Genomic DNA, 16,620 nt, shown 5'->3' with positions numbered 1-16,620 from the left:
CAATTAATAAAGGTATAAATTAATATCATCCGTATATTTTTTTGAAACTTGAAACTTAAAAAATAAATAGCAATTGAAACTTGAAATCCAGTGCACGCGAGAGTGTTCGAGAGTTGTCTGGCTTTCTGTGTTCGAGAGTCATCGTGACATTGCCTAGCAAAGCATGACTCGCGGGATGCCGACGTGAGCGCCAGAGGGAGTCACGCACTGGACAGGCACAACACAGTCATGGGGAGTCACTCATAGGCATAGCACGATGCACGGAGTCGTGGAGAGTCGCCAGTCGCGAGAAACCTCGCACGACAGGTTGTTTCAATTATTAGAGCAAGTATTATGAAGTGGTGTAGGCACATCATATATGTACTGAGTTGGAGGAGAGATAAGAGGAGAATGAAAAGAAGTGGACTGCAAGCAGTTTATAGACTGCTCTCAGCCGGCTGTAACACCAACTCCAATAAATTTGGTGAGAGAATGAAAGAAGAAAGATGGATCACATACTAATGGTGTGCAGTCCACCTATACAACTAACTAGTATATAGGCTAGCTATCAGATTGGTTTAAGATGACATGACAACTATATATAACCTATGAATAGCTAAATTATTAGTCTTGCCCGTGCTCATCTATCTAGCGATGTAGTTATACATATATCATATATACTATAGGGGCCCCTAGAGTTTGGGGGCTTGGGGCGGCGACCCCTCTCAGGCCCAGGCCTGTTCACACTAGGGTATTTTCATGCCCTAGTGTGAAAATGCCCACGTCGGAGCTCCACCAATGATCGCTTCCGGTCACCAAGTCTCTTCCAGTCGAGACCTTGGTCTCATTATTATGGCTCACCCAAGTAGATGAGGAAGGCAATGCTCACCATCTCTTGCACTGGTCACCTTGACGTCGTCCTTCACTCCGGAGGGGTATCCTTATTCTCTGTTCTACACCAAACCAGAGGGTCAATGACTTACAAGCAAGCCACGCCAAAACTCCAAGGGACCTACACACCAAGATTACAATTTGGGTTCACTCTAGAAACAAATACAAGATAGCAACATCTTGCTCTCTCACTCTCTCTAGGCCAAATCTAGCGCTAGCACTCTTAAAACTTGTGCTAAAGCCTATGTATACGATCACCTAGCACTATGGTGGTTTGGATGTTTTCTTCAATGTATATGAGCTTCCTCTAGACTTCTACCTCAAATGGACGAGGGATCAGGGTATAAATAGCTCAATAACTCTAAAGAATCATTACTCCAACGGCCACTAATAGTACTGCAGTACCAGATGAACCAATACACGGCATGTGTGGGTACGTATCAGATCATCCGGTACCATCTTTTTGCCACAGACGGTAGCCCATTTCTGTCGCGCTATTTTTTTTAGATTACACAGTACAACTCTGACACTCACAACACACGCACACTCACACCCTTATGAACACATGTACGCAAATTCTACCCCTATGAGCCATGGTTCTAATAGCCTCTTCACAATCTAAATTGGTCCTTATATATTTTTAGCTCAAAATTGTATAAGATTAATAGAGCCCCCTTGGTCCGGAGTGGTATTAATTTGTGAAGGTCCATATATGTTAACGGACTAATGGTGATCCGATTACAGGAGGCCAATAAGACAAACAGTCATAAGCGGAACCTGTTGCGTTGTGTAATAATCACCCAAACCAAACACCACGTAACCTGCAGTTCACCGTGTTAATTGAACCGTCGTAGCTGCCAAGTTCAATTCCTGATTGGATACAGTTTCTTTTCTAATAAAAATAAAATAAAATAAAACAACACAGCACCCCTTTTCCTAACTGTACACGTTTAGAACAACAAATTGCAAAGATAGCAATGCATAGGACTGAAGAAACAAAGAAGAGCAAATTCCTTATTTGACACTTAAATTTGCTCTTACAACAGATCAATTTGAGAACATATCACTGATGCTGCCAGTTTGATAACAGAATTCAGTATGGCAGTTTGATAACAGCCGGTGGTAGTGCACAATCACAAGTTACAATCCCAATTCACATCAGTCACACGATTCTCCAATTTAACGTTCAGTCACACGATTCCTGAACTCCACTCTAAATTCACATCAATTACAATCTCCAATTTGGCATGCCTTTTTATGCCCCTACTTGCTGCCTGCACAGAGGTTTTCTGCACAGCTGAAATCGAGAACAGACAGCATTATGCCAAGGCTAGGCATTAGGCAACGCAGGCAGCAGACCAGCGCAGGCCATCCGTGAAGACTTGACAAGTGCTGGCTTTGCGACCTCGATGATTCAGCAGCGGCGATCTGCCCCCTCGCACTTGCCGTGGGATGCTGTAGGAACAGCGATGTGCGTTAGACATCCCTCGGACATTCCTTGCGTCATCAGGTTCGACTTCTAAACTCAGCATGGGTACTTGCGCAAAGCGTCCATTGATTTCATCGATCGCAAAATTTGTTGAACCTTCACTTAATTTAAACAGGAATAGTGAGATTTAAATATAGTGTGAGCAAATGAAGGCTTTATTTGACTTTAGGACTGACCATGAGATGTGCTTGTGCAATCTGAATATCTGATGATAGGGGTAACTCCAAGAAAATCAAGCTATTTGATGATCCCAATCCCCCCATGCCCCTTGGATGTTGATCATGTGGCCCAGATTAGAAGTTTGCATGGTTGCACGAAGAAGTTGGTTTGCACTTGATACATTGCCGAGCATCAATGTCTTGCCAATCAGTTGATCAGGCAACCAACTTGATATCCAGTTTCAGCATCATTTCTCTCTTCCAGACCACTCTGCACAGAAGCTGCAAATAGTTTGCAAGGTTTTTCTTTGGAATACTGTGAGTAAATTCTTAGCTCCATTGCCTAATTCTGGCACTGGCACGTCTCATCTGTTTACCAACGAAATCGGCCTCTTTCATCTTTCCTGCTTCCTTGAGTGCATGATGAAGCAAAGATTAAGCTGCGGGGAGCAACAACAGCAGAAGTGCTTCCGTTCTCAATTAGCTCATAGAAAAGCCGGAATGCCTCTGCAGCTCTACCGTCCATGCAGAGGCCATCCAAAACAAGTCTGTGAACTGCAACACCAAGTTCATGGTGCTTCTGCAAGCTAAACAAAGTAAACTCCGCTGCATCTACGAACTTCTTGTCCTCGCAAAGTGTTGCAATTACCTTTTCCATCTTGATGTAATAGCCATTATCATACAGACGCTTAGTAATCTTGTATGCACAGTCATTGAGATCACTTTTGAACAATACATCGATCAGATTAGTAGAAAGATCAACGTTCTGCCGGATTTTCCTCTCTAGCATTATCTCAATCAAATCGGCAGCTTCTTTCGCACAGCCATCTTTCTTCAAAAGCCCCAAAAGAACCGAGTGGAATGTACTTGTGCTAGGCCGAAGGCCACTATTTAACATCCTGTGAAGAGCTTCCCAAGCAGATTTCATCCTTCCCTTCTGCATAAAGCCATCTATTACAGCAATATAACACTCGCTGTCAGGGACAAGATCCCTCTTTAACATTGAGAGCACCAGCTCGTTCCCTTCTGCAAAATTGCCCTCCTTACAATGTCCTAGTATCAGTGTCTTGAATGCTTGGAAATCAACCTTGCTCCTCCTATCCAGCAACTGCCCAAACAGCACCCTGGCCTTTTTTGCTTTCCCATTCTCACAAAAGTACATAAACACTGGGTTGTATGCTGCGACAAGTGGTACAGAACCACCTCTTTTCTTGAGCACCTCCTTCTCCAAGATCTCGTCCACAAGCTCCTCGGCCCGACCAAACTCACCGCTCTCACACAGTGCCCGGATCACCATGCTATAGCTTGCGGAGTCACGTCTCACATGAAGCTCTGTCATTTGATCAAACACCTTCATGGCATCCTCAATCCGCCCTACCCTGCAATGTGCAGCCATTAGCGTGTTGAATGTGTGTGTGTCTGGCTTAAACAAGTCCACCTCGAACACCTCCTTAACTAGGTCCATCCTTCCGGCCTCACAGAAGCCCTGCACCATCGTGTTGTAGGTGATCCTGTTTGGCGGCACGCCATTTGCGGCCATCACCTTGAAGAGTGACAATGCCTCGTCAGCAAGCCCCTTTGCACAGTACGCCCTGATCATGGTAGTGTAGGTGACGACATTAGGGAGGGCGAGCGGCGAAGGGAGGGTGCGGAGGTAGGAGAGCGCCGGGCGAAGGTCGCGGGAGCGGAGGAGGTGGTGCAGCTTCCTCGCCGCCGCCACGGCCGGCGGCTCCGGCGGTGTTCCCGACGAGCCCATAGAGGTGGGGGGAAAATGACGTCCAAATAAATGTGCTCGTTCTTGCACTTGTTTTTGAGTAAAATTTAGCTAATCTTGTTTTTGTCAGTAAATTTTAGAAACTGCGACAGCGTGAGCGTTGCACAAAACGAAACATATTTCTATGAAAAACTTTTTTTTTTTGAATCGTCCATGAAAAACATAGGACCAGCGGCATCAAACATTTAAGGAATCAAGGTCTAGTAGTACATTCAAAAGAAAGCTCTAAAACATTGGTGGTGTTTAGTTCGCGAAAAAATTTGTGTTTTGGTATTGTAGCATATTTCGTTGTTATTTGATAAATAATATCTAATGATGCTAAATAATCCATGATTAAGAAATAATTAGCGGATGGTTACTGTAGCATCACTGTTGTAAATCATGAATTTTGTAGATTCATTAGATTCGTCTCGTGATTTACAGCTCATCCATGTAAAAATTTTTGTAAATAGACTTCATTTAGTACTTCAAATTAGCAAGATTCTTTCGTAAAATTTTGCGTTTTTTGTGTTTACGGGGTGGGAACTAAACATGACCTAAATTCAGGAGAGCCCAGGACAAGGGGTGTGTTTAGATCCCAAAAACTTTCCAAACTTTCCATCACATCTCCTATCACATTGAAACATTAAATATAGCAAATGACTCATGCATGGAGTACTAAATGTAGTTAAATAAAAAAACTAATTGCATAGTTTTGATGTACGTTGCGAGACGAATTTTTTGAGCCTAGTTAAGTCATGGTAGGATAATATTTAACACAAACAAATGAAAAGTGTTATATTGTGCTACAGTTTAGGGTACACACTTCAATTATTACATTTTTCCAGCTTCAATCACTGGATTATCAGGAGTCAAAAAGCAAAATTAAACTTAAAACAAAAATTATTATGCTTCCATTCATAGCTCGCAAACAGTTCTAAGACTACCATCTCCAAAAAAGTGCTGGGATTCATGAATAGATCCTTTGTCCTTTATTTCCAACCATGTAATATATGACACTGTATTCATTATATTGTTTCACCTAGGTAGTATGTAGAACGACATTAAACACAATCATAGCAGGTTACTTTTCAACAAGAGAATAATAGAGCATACTAGGAATTTTAGGATAAATTAACAAGGTAAAATGATAATGTTTGCCCCTATTTATTACCCATATTTGGCACTAATCGATTCTTACATGCATATGCGCTTTCTAAATAGGGTAAGATGATTTTTTTTGAAAAATTTTATTAAATGCTAGAGTGATTTGTTTTTTGGGATGATGGAGGGAGTACGCAAGCAGTTTCTTGGAGAGATGGGCTGGGGTAGAACTGTGCCTTGCCATTGGGTCCGCCGGCCCAGACAGATTTTGGAAAGATAAGTGGTAAATTACCGTAGCTAGTTGTTAATGGTCTATTATGACCCCATCATTTTATACGTAAGAACTTGATGCTCTTCCGGTCTGGCTTCGTCCCTGGAGATGGCTATATAGATAGCATTCGTTATTGTTTTCCTTAAAAAAAATTCTCGGCAAGCATTTCATTCAGAAGAAGAGAGATATTTATATAAAAAAGGTTTTTTTGGTGTTCTTACCCCTGCTTTTAAGTGCAATTGTGATGTTGCCCTCATTTTTTTAATTTTGTGATTTTGCCCTTAATCTTTGCGTATTTCCCCTGTTTTGACCGTTGACTAGGGGTGGGTAAAATCGCAGTGATTTGTGAATAGTAAAGGGCAAAATCACAAAGTTAAAAAAATAAGGGCAAAATCACAATTCCACTTCAAAGTAGGGGTAAAAACACAAATGCCCCAAAAAAGTCTATAAAAAAGAAAGCAAATATATACAATGACCCTAAGCGTACCATCACTTCCTCACCCATATAATTACGTGATTTCTATTAAGCAGTAAGTACATTGCTGGTGAAAACTAAGGAGCAGATAAATCACGCATGCACGATGTCACATGCATGGGTTCTCATGGAGAAGGAGCAAACAAAAGTTTCAAAGCAGCAGCATCCTCATGTAGTCCTCCAGGACTGGGAGCCTCTGCTCCTTGTCGTACGAGTACATGACGCCGACCATCCTGGCGGCGTTGAAGCAGGCTCGTGCGAAGCTGGTGGAGAAGGTCCTCCTGGAGAAGCACTCCCTGTTGAGCTCCTCCCACTCCCTCTTGATCAGCCTCCGCATGTGTTCTTCGGCGTCGGCTGGGGTGCAGCTAGGGTTCTCCATCAAGTACAAGTCCCTGTAGGATCCATCCAATCCTTCCTGTGCTTCATTCTGCAAATTAATAAGATCCATGAAAAATTTTAAAAAAATGTTATAATCAAGGGTTTCATGCATGCTAGATCTATATACTGAAAATTTCACTATGGATCGGATCAGATTAAGGCCCCATTTGGGAGGGCTTCACCAGCGGCTTCATGAGCGGCTTCAGGTGAAGCCCTCCCAAACGTTTGTTTTGTAACCGGCTTCACGTGTGAAGCCGGTCCTGAAGCCATCGGCGGCTTACACAGGCAAGGTGAAGCCATGAAATCGTGGCTTCACGCGGCTTACACATCAATCTAACAAGTGAAGCTGTTTTGCCAAACATTTTCTAAAACGGTTCCAACTCCACCAGAGAAGCCGCTCCATCTGAGGAGCCAGAGCCGGAGCTGTTTTTGGAAGAGCCAGAGCCCTGCCAAACAGGCCCTAATTTTGTGAAAAGCATTTAACAAGCAGCAGTGTGCGTTCTGCAGACCTTGGCACTACCCAAGTCATCCCAAAGTCTGAGGATCTTGGCCACACAAAAGATGGCAGGAGGGGTGTGATCACTGAGCTTTGCAGCATCCTCATTAGTACTTGTTACATGATGTTGCCCTAGAAGGTAGAATACGTGCGCAAATATAAGCGGCACTCCGGAAGTGACAACACCATTTCTCAGATAGTCCTCTTCGGCAGGAGCCTGACCGGTTGCCAGCCACTTTGACTCGACCATGAATCCATCAAACAGCACTTCCCACTGCAATGTCAAATACTATCTTAGTTTCTTTTCCTGAGAGCAAACTGAAGGAGTGTAGGGAAAAACAAGCAAGTTAGTAACATACTGCTTCCCTGAGATGATTGACAGGGTTGAATCCATGCTCCTTTTCGGCCATGTCTGCGATCTCATTTGTAATGGTGTAGAGAGCGTTGTAGCAAGATCTCATGCAACTGGGGAGTGAATCAGGAGCTGCAGTATTCCACCTGCAAATCACAATATGTATCAGCATATGCATGAAACAATCATTCAGATACATTAAGGTCTAAAACTCTGCATAATCATTTTTTTGTGATAACTTATTGGTGTTTTGCATTTAAAGTTGAGAACTGCTATATATGTGTATATAGTAAACGAAAAAGAAGCAGGAGAGATCACCCTATTATGGCAAAAATAAAGACCAAGCTTACATTTTGACTGCCTTGGTGAAGAGGGATAGCTCCTCTACTGTGCCAACAAGATCAAATATGTCATCCACAACATAGACAAGGGAGATTATCTTTGTGATCTCAATCCGGTATCTGGAGAAGGAAGATCCCTGCAGGACTGCCATGGGCCACATGTACCACTTGAGCACCTGGTCCCGGGCCACCGGTATTTCTTGAGCCAATCCTAGCCCCATCCACCATCTGCATCGTCGATCCATGAATAATCAAATCTGTCACAGTTATGATCTGACAAATAATAGAAAAACAATAATAATATAATGATCTCAACAACATCACCTACATGCAAATTATCACTACATAAAGCCTCTTGTCAGTTGGTCTAGCAAGTAACTAGCAAAAGCACTTGTTTGTTTACCTTTTAATCTCTTGCATTTCTTGCTGATGCTGCAGTTTGTTGAGCTGGAACTCTGCAATTGCCAAATCCTCCATTGCAATGTTTCTGGTGGGCAGGCTCTGGAGGTATCTAAGGTGGTGCCTGGCCTTGTACTGCATCAGGTTCAGGTGGTAGGGGTGGTCCAGGGACTGCCTCACGTACCTTGCAGGGCCTGGCTCCAGGTACCTCATGGCAGATGCGAGGTGCTTGGTTGAGAACTCCTTTGCCTTGTGCAGTGATGTTTCAACTCCCATGTCCAGGTGTGCCATGTCATGCAGGCTCAGGAGCCCCCTGACGTCCTTGCTGAGAGCTAGGGTGAAGTCGCCGTTGCAGTCGGTGAACCTCCGAAGCACGTCATCTGCCACACCGACCGACAAGGATCAATCATGGACACCATTCAGTATCCTTTTACATTTTGCGTCTACCACTGACCTGCTGAAACATCATGTCCGGTCTCTCTCAGCAACCTGAATGATAGGGTTGCATCGAGGAGGTCGTCGCTGTGGACGAGATCCTTGACCACGGCCATGGCGCTCTCGATCTCTTCCTCGAAGTAATGGTCGATGCAGAGGCGCTTGAGGTTGTCGATGGTGTTCATCATCTCCGGGCTGCTCTCCCGACGTTGCTGAAGAATCTTTTGTATGTTCGTCAGGCCCTCCTGCTGCAGGTGTGTTTCATGGAGAGTTACCATTCATTTTTCCCAAAAAAACTTGAAACCTTATTGACGTCACGTGCTGCGAACATCATATAAGCCATGCTTTTTCATCAAGCTTATCATCACACTAGATAGGGCTATTAGGGTTCATTGAGAAATGAAAGGAAAAAAGGGATGGCCCACGCGCTAATAAGCTACCTGGAGGTCAAAATCAGTGGGCAGCTGCGTTTTGGGCGCCAGCGAGGAGCGGATGCAAGCACCACGGGGGCGGCATCGTCGCCGGCCGTTCCCCGCCGCCGGCGAAGCAGGAGGGAGAAGAGGCTCCACGGAGGAGAAAGAGAAGATGTGTGCAAGTGCAGCAGCCATTGCTCGATCTAGTAGTTAAGTGGTCAGTTACTACTGATATATATATATATATATATAGAACTCAATGCAAACTACTTTGCTTTTGTGCAGTGTGCTCTTAGCTTATTGGGTTCTCTTTTGCACGCCCTCAAAATTATAGGGATCGGAGCAGTAGTCCTGGATCGGAGAGATAGGAGAATGAAGCAGCTAGGCCATGGACTCCCTCTCATTTCAGATATTACTCCCTCCGTCCCATAATATAAGCATTTCTAGATCTAGTCAAAATCAAACTTCTTCAACTTTGACTATAAATAATAATTAATTTATAAAGATTTATAAGATAAAAACAATATTACTAGATTTGTTAGGAAAGCAATTATCATAATATATAAATGTTTATATTTAAAATAATTCATTCATACGAATATTGATGGTCAAAGTTGAATAAATTTGACTTTGACCAAATCTTAAAATGCTTATATTATGGCATCTAGGGCAGGGACTCCTCCCTCATTTCAGATATTATGTGAACGCTAGCTACATTGTCTGTTGTGTGGTTCTGCAGGTTCTGAATCGAAGCATCATCAACAGCACATAAAAAATAATTTTGTTATTTAGAAGTATTAAATAAAGTCTAACTACAAAACTAATTCAAGATTCTAGGCTAATTCGCGAGGCGAATCTAATAAGGTATATTAATCCATAACTAACACATGGTTACTGTAGCATCACGTTGCAAATCATGTATTTATTAATCTCATTAAATTCATCTCTCGAATTAGCACTCATTTGTGGTATGTGCAGTTTTGTAAACATATTCTATTTAATATTTTTAAATGACAAGATTCTCATTTAATGCGATGGGAACTAAATTTATTTGTCATAGGATACAGACCGTGTTTAGTTCCGTTGCAAAATTTTTTTTTTGCAAAGGAATCTTACTAATTTGAAGTACTAAATAAAGTCTATTTACAAAACTTTTTTGCACAGATGGGTTGTAAATCGCGAGACGAATCTAATGATGCTAATTAATCCATGAGCAATCAATAATTAGCAGATGGTTACTGTAGCATCACTGTTGCAAATCATGGCTTAAGTAGGCTCATTAGATTCGTCTCGCGATTTACAGCCCATCTATGTAAAAAGTTTTGTAAATAGACTTCATTTAGTACTCCATGCATGTGTCGAAACATTCGATGTGATGTTTTTTATGTTTACGAGGTCAGATCTAAACACGACCACAAACGAGCCCTAAGTCCACTCGTGTCACTGTTCTTCATGACATCCACTCGTGTCGCTCTTCTTCAGGACATACCATGCCTTCGGTGTTTCTTCCTCTGGACCTGTGTGCAGTATGAATCTGCAATGCTACTGTAGCTCCAATTGTATCCACGTCCAAAGCAGCCTTCCCATATGTGGAAAACGAGAGCTGATTGACTGAGAGCTGATTTGTATCCACGTGCAAAGCTGCCTTCCCATGTGTCAATTTATACGTTTATGCTCGGTTTTCTAGCTAAACAGATTATTATTTACACACGTTCATGATTTTCTTTTTTTTTTGGGAGAAGCCTAGGAATTAGGAAATATTCCTCAAATGCCATTATTGGTTAAACCCTAAAATCCTGGAAATTACTGGTATCGAAGATATTATACGTAGAGTGAGTAAGTAGTGAAACGGTTATATATGACCTACGAATATCATGGGACTAAGATAAATAACGTACGACGGCTGTGACAGCAGTAGGGTTCCCGGCCGGACCGTAAGAGAGTGAGGAAAAAATATCGTGTAAGCATATAGTCTGCCGTCGTTCCAAGGACCAGTATACACATTATGTCATCCTCTCTCGCATCCTCCCAAAATTGAGAAGCGGAGTGCGTGGGGCCCAAATCCCTTTCTAGGCGCCAAAGTTTGTGATCAAATGTATCCTTCTTATGTATGATCTCAGAAATATAGGCGAGTAGTGATACCATATACCTAGATTTCACATTTTGAATGGAAACCCATTAGTCAGGCTAAAAACCATCGGTATACGATAACCGCCATTTCTGTTGTCCATGGCAACCCGCTTGCATTGGCGATAGCCTCCCGTGTCCTTTTCCTCGTTTCACTCCCTTTTCAACCATGCATATGTATCAACACACTTCCTTATTGTTGTCAAGCCTCTTGTGCGAATTTATGTCGTGTATCAATATGCATGGTCAGTGAGGCATTTCACTGTCGTTGATGTATCATTGTATACAACCGAAACGACAACCACATGATGAAGAGGCGAATAGCTTGAGAGAAGGTCGACTGGATCTCAGTGCATCCTTAAAAGTAATACTCCCTTCGTTCCAAATTGTAATGTTGTTTTAGCAAATCTAGATACATAGTTTTTGCTACGTATCTGGATATATTATATGTATTTAGGTGCAAATCAAAAAATATGTATTTAGATTTGCTAAAACGACCTACAATTTTGAACGGAGAAATTAACACGAAATTAAGGAAAACACAAATGAACAAACTGAAAAAACTCGGTCGAAAACCATAATGACCGCTAGGCAGCTGCTGGTGGCCGCAACATATATATTCGCAGGGCAGTAGAACCGCTACTAGTGCTGACAAGGCTGATAGCTACTGATCATGCTGATCAGAAGCACTTAGTGTAGTGATGCCCGGTCGGCCGGAACGCCATGAGCGGTCAGTAAAATAGAAGTGTCGACACTCGACAGGTCAACAGACAGCAGACAGCGTGTGGTGCCGCGGCCGCTACTAGCTAGCAGTAGTGTGCCTATATAGAAATTGAAAAGCCTCGGGAGTTCGAATTGGGCAGGCGGGCCAACGAACTCTGGCCACGAAAAGAGTTGATTTGTTTTTTTTTTCATTCAAACAAAAGGACAGGAGATTTTTCTGCTGTGCACTTGTGCAGGGACAGAGAGTAGCACATACTACCAACCTAGTACAGAATAATACGGTGGCCACTGCTTCATCATTGTACTGTATTTTTTTATTTGGCAAACAAGTGGATGGCTACTGTTCCTTTCATCGTACATATCACTACTAGAAAACAGGCCTTCAGCACCGGCTGAGAAGGGGCAAAGGAACAGGTTTCCCAACCGGTGCCCCGCAACCGCGACCAATGGCCTCGCCTTAAGACACTGGGTTTTTCAACCGGTGCCTTAGGCTTCCATTGGTACCGGTTGGAAACACCAACCGGTACCAAAGAGGCTGCCACGCTGACGCAAGGTGGCAGCCCCTTTGGTACCGGTTGGTCTTTCCAACCGGTACCAATGACTTTTTTTTCCCAAATCCAGTTTTCTTTGTTATATTTATTACTGTTTATTCTTTTATAATTGCTAAACGTACTCAAGCTCTACAGTACTATACGTTCATTGGTCGTCCGTGTTCGTTTTCAGAAGAATATTTGAAACTAACTAAAAGTGAAATGCGAGCATATAATTAAACTAATTAGATGAACTAATATATTTACAAATTTACAAACATCAAGACATAATATTTAAAAATATTTACAAATGTACAAGTCATGTTTGTAGTCCAACTACCGGTCCCCTCAGGAGTTCGATGGAAGTCCTCTATGGATGTGACCGTCGTGGTAGAACTCGACTCTAGGATCCAAGATCTCGTTCAAAATGAATCCGGCGAGCTGCTCGCACACGACGTTGATCCGATCAGTAGAGTAACATTCACCCCCCATTTGAGACATCTATCATTTAGAAAAAAAAGGATTAATATCATGTGCGTTAGTACAATTATGAAAATATACTAGTGAACGGTTTGGACGTACTCTCGTGTCTTCATCAGTAGCCTTCCCGCATGGAGTCATGATGTGCAAGTAGTCGCATACATAGTACCCGCACCAATCAGTTCCTTGTTGTTGTCTCGCACACTTAAGGAGAAACAAATAAATTACTCAATTTAGAACAATTTGAGATTATATACTTAACTAGACAAATCTTTATGAATCAACATACCGGATAATCCATGTTAACGTTCAGTTCGGGCCTCCATTGACCACGTCCTTTATTATTTTTCACAAATTTTTTCCAAACCCTGCGCTCAAAGTTAAGTTTGATATTCAGGAATTGTTATTAACAGAAAAAAGATTTGATTGTGCAAACTGAACTTAACTATTCAAGGGGTCTAGGATATGTTGGATTGCGGACTTTGGATTTCTTATTGAGTCAAAGACTATAAGATTGCCAGTCTCTACGGAAAGTATGAGTAAAATCCAATGATTACTGCGGATATAGATAGGATATATACATACATGCATTAAACGACTTAGTATTTATTTAGTAATATAACAGAGGATTGAGTCGACCAAGGCTTACCCAAAGTTGTATGGTATGAATATATAGGATTTGTAATTTTGCCTAGTCAACGAATCGTACATGTTTTGGCACGTTTTCTTATAATTTTCGTTGAGCACTTTCTGGTTGACTAGCAAAGGAGACATGAAGCCGATCTGATGGTGCCATCCATGTTTTCGGTTTCTTTGGGTCTCCTGTCTAAACGATACAATATAAATTTTATAATGTACACATATAATTATGTTCTTGTTAACAAAAAGTATTATTGTAGAGGTAAGTGATACTTACAAAACCCAAATGGTGATGATAGAGGCGTCGAGGGCTTGTCGATGGTAAATGTGATATAAATTTTCGAAGTACACCCAGAAGTCCTCCTCCCTGCGGAAGAAATCATGGTCACGATATTTGACTTCAAACATTTTCCCTTGGTCATTCGACATTCGCAGGTACCATCTATGCAAATTGAGCATCTGCGTGCCTAGACTTTTCTCCTCTTCCTCAGTGACAAAAGGTTTTCCATGCTGGAATGGAGTAAGAACGGGAGCGACAGGGATTTCCGCCTCCACTTGCCCCGTTGCCTCCTCTAGCGTTAATCCAGTTTCAAAAAGAAATATCGCGGCCTGTAGGTCCGCCTGGAGTTGTATGTCCGTCGGGTGTAGGAGTGGCAACCCTGGCACCCGGAGGGGCTCGAGTCCTTTTTGTTGTGTGCCAAGCTGAGGAATGGTCTTGCCACATTTTTTCTTCAGATTTCTCACCTTGTGTGATTTTGTCAGAGTACGATCATAGTCCGAGGGTAAGCTTTTCGGTTTTGGTGGGTTGTCTAGGTTTGCGAGAAGATTTTTTCCTAGTTCTAGAGGTACCTTTTCCCTCGGCGGGGGGACTTTAGGCTTCAATTGTTCTTTTATATATCGAGCAGTCTCCTCTTCCAACTCCTCAGCAGTTTTCTCATAGGTTAATTTTCTTTCGACCATTTTTTGCTTCTTCTTTGAGGGTCCAGCCGCTGGGAGGGATGCTGTCTTTTTCTTTCCTTTTTCTGGGTCAGGAGGAGTTGGAGTACTCGTGGCCCTTTGCGCCGGCGGAGACAGTGGTGAAGGAGGTGGTTGTGGGGACGGCGGTGTGGGAGACCGCGGAGACGGGCGATCGGTCTGCACGGAAGATGTTGTGCTTGTAGTAAGTTTGATGTCGGCCTTGCGCCATAGAACGACCCCGTGCAGTGTGTCTCCCAATGTCTTCTCTCCATCCCCTCCTTCTGATGTGCAGGCACGGCATGTTGCTGTTCTTCGGGTTTGCTCGTTTTCCATAGTCTTGTGGTGATCGGAATTCTTGCCCGAACAATACCCCCACATTCGTTGACAAATTTTGTGCTAGCAGCCTCTGGAGCACTTGGACAGCCCTCTGCGTCCACTTCTGTGACGACCTGTCTTCCCTCCATTTTCTTGGTTGGCCGGCGTCTCCCTTTTGACTGGCTCAACGAAGTCGATGCGGAGGTCGACTAAATTACAGAAAAGATATGTTAATCTCAAAACTAATCTAACAAAGTCACCATGCATATAGTTTTAAGATTCGTACTGGAACATGCTGCTGTTGATTGGGCGGCGACGCAAAGTCATCATCTTCTTCATCGGCATCTCCAGACATATTCAGGAACGAATCAGCTGTCCGAGCATCTTCTTCAGCGATTGGCTGGGTGGTGTTGGCCCTCGTATCTTCGTTTATTGCGTCCAACATGTATTGCTTGGCGACCTCGTCATCACCGAAGGGGTCCATCCTTAACTGAAACCGTAAAAATGTGTTAGAGTATGTGTCCATCCTTAAATGAAGTAGGAGAATTCAATTCTTTGAACGAATATGCGTGTTTGAGAGAGAGTGTGTGTATGTTAGAGGGACAGAGAAAGAGAGAGAGTTAGTGAGTGTGTGTGTGAGTCAGTGTGTGTGTGTGGGTGTGGGTGCCTGTGTGTTTGTGTGTTAGTGGGATAGAGAAAGAGGGAGAGTTAGTGTGTGTGTGAGTCAGTGTGTGAGTGTGTGTGTGTCAAGGGTCGAGGGTCGATACCTTATATAAATGTGTTAGAGTGTGTTAGGGTGTGTTTGTGTGTGTGTGTTAGAGTGTTTGTTAGTGTGAGTGTGTGTGTCGAGGGTCGATACTTTATACAATTGTGTTAGAGTGTGAGTGTGTGTGTATGTGTTAGAGTGTATTAGACAGTGTGTGTGTGTCTGTGTGTGTGTGTTAGTGGGAGTGTGTGTGTGTGTCGTGGAATGGGGTCGAGGAACGGGGTTGAGGGTTGAGGGTCGAGGGCTAGGGTTGAGGGTCGAGGTCGAGGGACGGGGTCGAGGTCGAGAGTCGAGGGACGGCGAATGCGTGAGTTAGAGAGCGAATACGAATGGGTTCGAGCTCGAGAATTAATTTAAATCAATCTAAATTACAAATACAATACATGTAATCAAGAATTGTACATAAAATTATTACTCGTCGTCGTTACTTGTCATTACTCGTCATTACTCGTCGTCGTTACTCGTCATTACTCATTATTACTCGTCGTCGTTACTTGTCATTACTCGTCATTACTCGTCGTCGTTACTCGTCATTACTCGTCGTCGTTACTCGTCATTACTCGTCGTCGTCATTACTCATTGTCATCGTCATTACTCATCGTCGTCATTACATTATACAGTGAAATACATGTCGTCGTCTAACTATTAAATACATGATTAAATAAAATCTTTGAATGACACAATTATACACTACATAAGACATAATAATAGAAATAACTAAATTCTCTCTAAATTGTCTCTCTAAATTCTCTTCATTTCCTTCTATATATGAAATAACTAAATTCTAGATAATATCAAATAATGGCAAAAAAAATAATGACTACATTCTCTCTAACTAAATTCTCTCCATTTCCTTCTCTAACTAAATTTTCCAACTAATGTATATAAATAAAATAACTAAATTCTCTAACTAATTCTTTTTAATTCTCTAATTCTCTCTATTTGTCTACTAAATCTCTCTAATTGTCCACTAATTCTCTACTAATTCTCTAATAATTCTCCCTAATTCTCTACTTCGATCTCTCTAATTCTCTACCAAATCACTAATAATTCTCCCTAATTCTCTAATTCTCTACCAAATCACTAATAATTATATCCTAATTATCTTCTAATTCTCATAAAATTAAAAAAAAGGGTGGCGGCGCTCTA

General features: G+C 42.4%; 1 protein-coding gene and 1 pseudogene across 2 annotated transcripts; both read right to left on the bottom strand.

The window, feature by feature from the left end:
* Nucleotides 1–1,801: 1,801 nt before the first annotated feature.
* On the bottom strand, nucleotides 1,802–4,186 carry LOC120647686 (annotated as a pseudogene).
* A 1,841-nt stretch (nucleotides 4,187–6,027) lies between these two features.
* LOC120704606 (terpene synthase 2, chloroplastic-like) lies at nucleotides 6,028–9,185 on the bottom strand. 2 transcript variants are annotated; one of them, XM_039989170.1, is made up of 7 exons: nucleotides 8,962–9,182; nucleotides 8,541–8,769; nucleotides 8,091–8,466; nucleotides 7,697–7,915; nucleotides 7,354–7,492; nucleotides 7,008–7,268; nucleotides 6,028–6,547 (listed from the first exon to the last, which is right to left on the bottom strand). In XM_039989170.1, the coding sequence occupies exons 1-7, from the start codon at nucleotides 9,127–9,129 to the stop codon at nucleotides 6,272–6,274; spliced, it is 1,668 nt and encodes a 555-aa protein (XP_039845104.1). In that variant the 5' UTR covers nucleotides 9,130–9,182; the 3' UTR covers nucleotides 6,028–6,271. The 2 variants fall into 2 exon arrangements, with proteins under 2 accessions (XP_039845104.1, XP_039845032.1); XM_039989098.1 differs by lacking the exon at nucleotides 6,028–6,547 and having other exon boundaries at nucleotides 6,973–7,268; nucleotides 8,541–8,766; nucleotides 8,962–9,185.
* Between the last annotated feature and the right edge of the window lie 7,435 nt (nucleotides 9,186–16,620).

Source organism: Panicum virgatum, chromosome 1K (genome assembly GCF_016808335.1).
Source record: "Panicum virgatum strain AP13 chromosome 1K, P.virgatum_v5, whole genome shotgun sequence".
Lineage (NCBI taxonomy): Eukaryota > Viridiplantae > Streptophyta > Magnoliopsida > Poales > Poaceae > Panicum > Panicum virgatum.
This window is presented reverse-complemented; position numbering and strand designations above follow the sequence as displayed.

Excerpts from the sequence above, each read along its gene's own strand:
- LOC120704606 (XM_039989170.1), bottom strand. The coding sequence starts at position 9,129 with ATGGCTGCTGCACTTGCACACATCTTCTCTTTCTCCTCCGTGGAGCCT. Across the intron at positions 8,467-8,540 it reads CGGACATGATGTTTCAGCAG|ATGACGTGCTTCGGAGGTTC; the intron begins GTCAGTGGTAGA and ends TCGGTGTGGCAG. Across the intron at positions 7,493-7,696 it reads TTCACCAAGGCAGTCAAAAT|GTGGAATACTGCAGCTCCTG; the intron begins GTAAGCTTGGTC and ends TGTGATTTGCAG.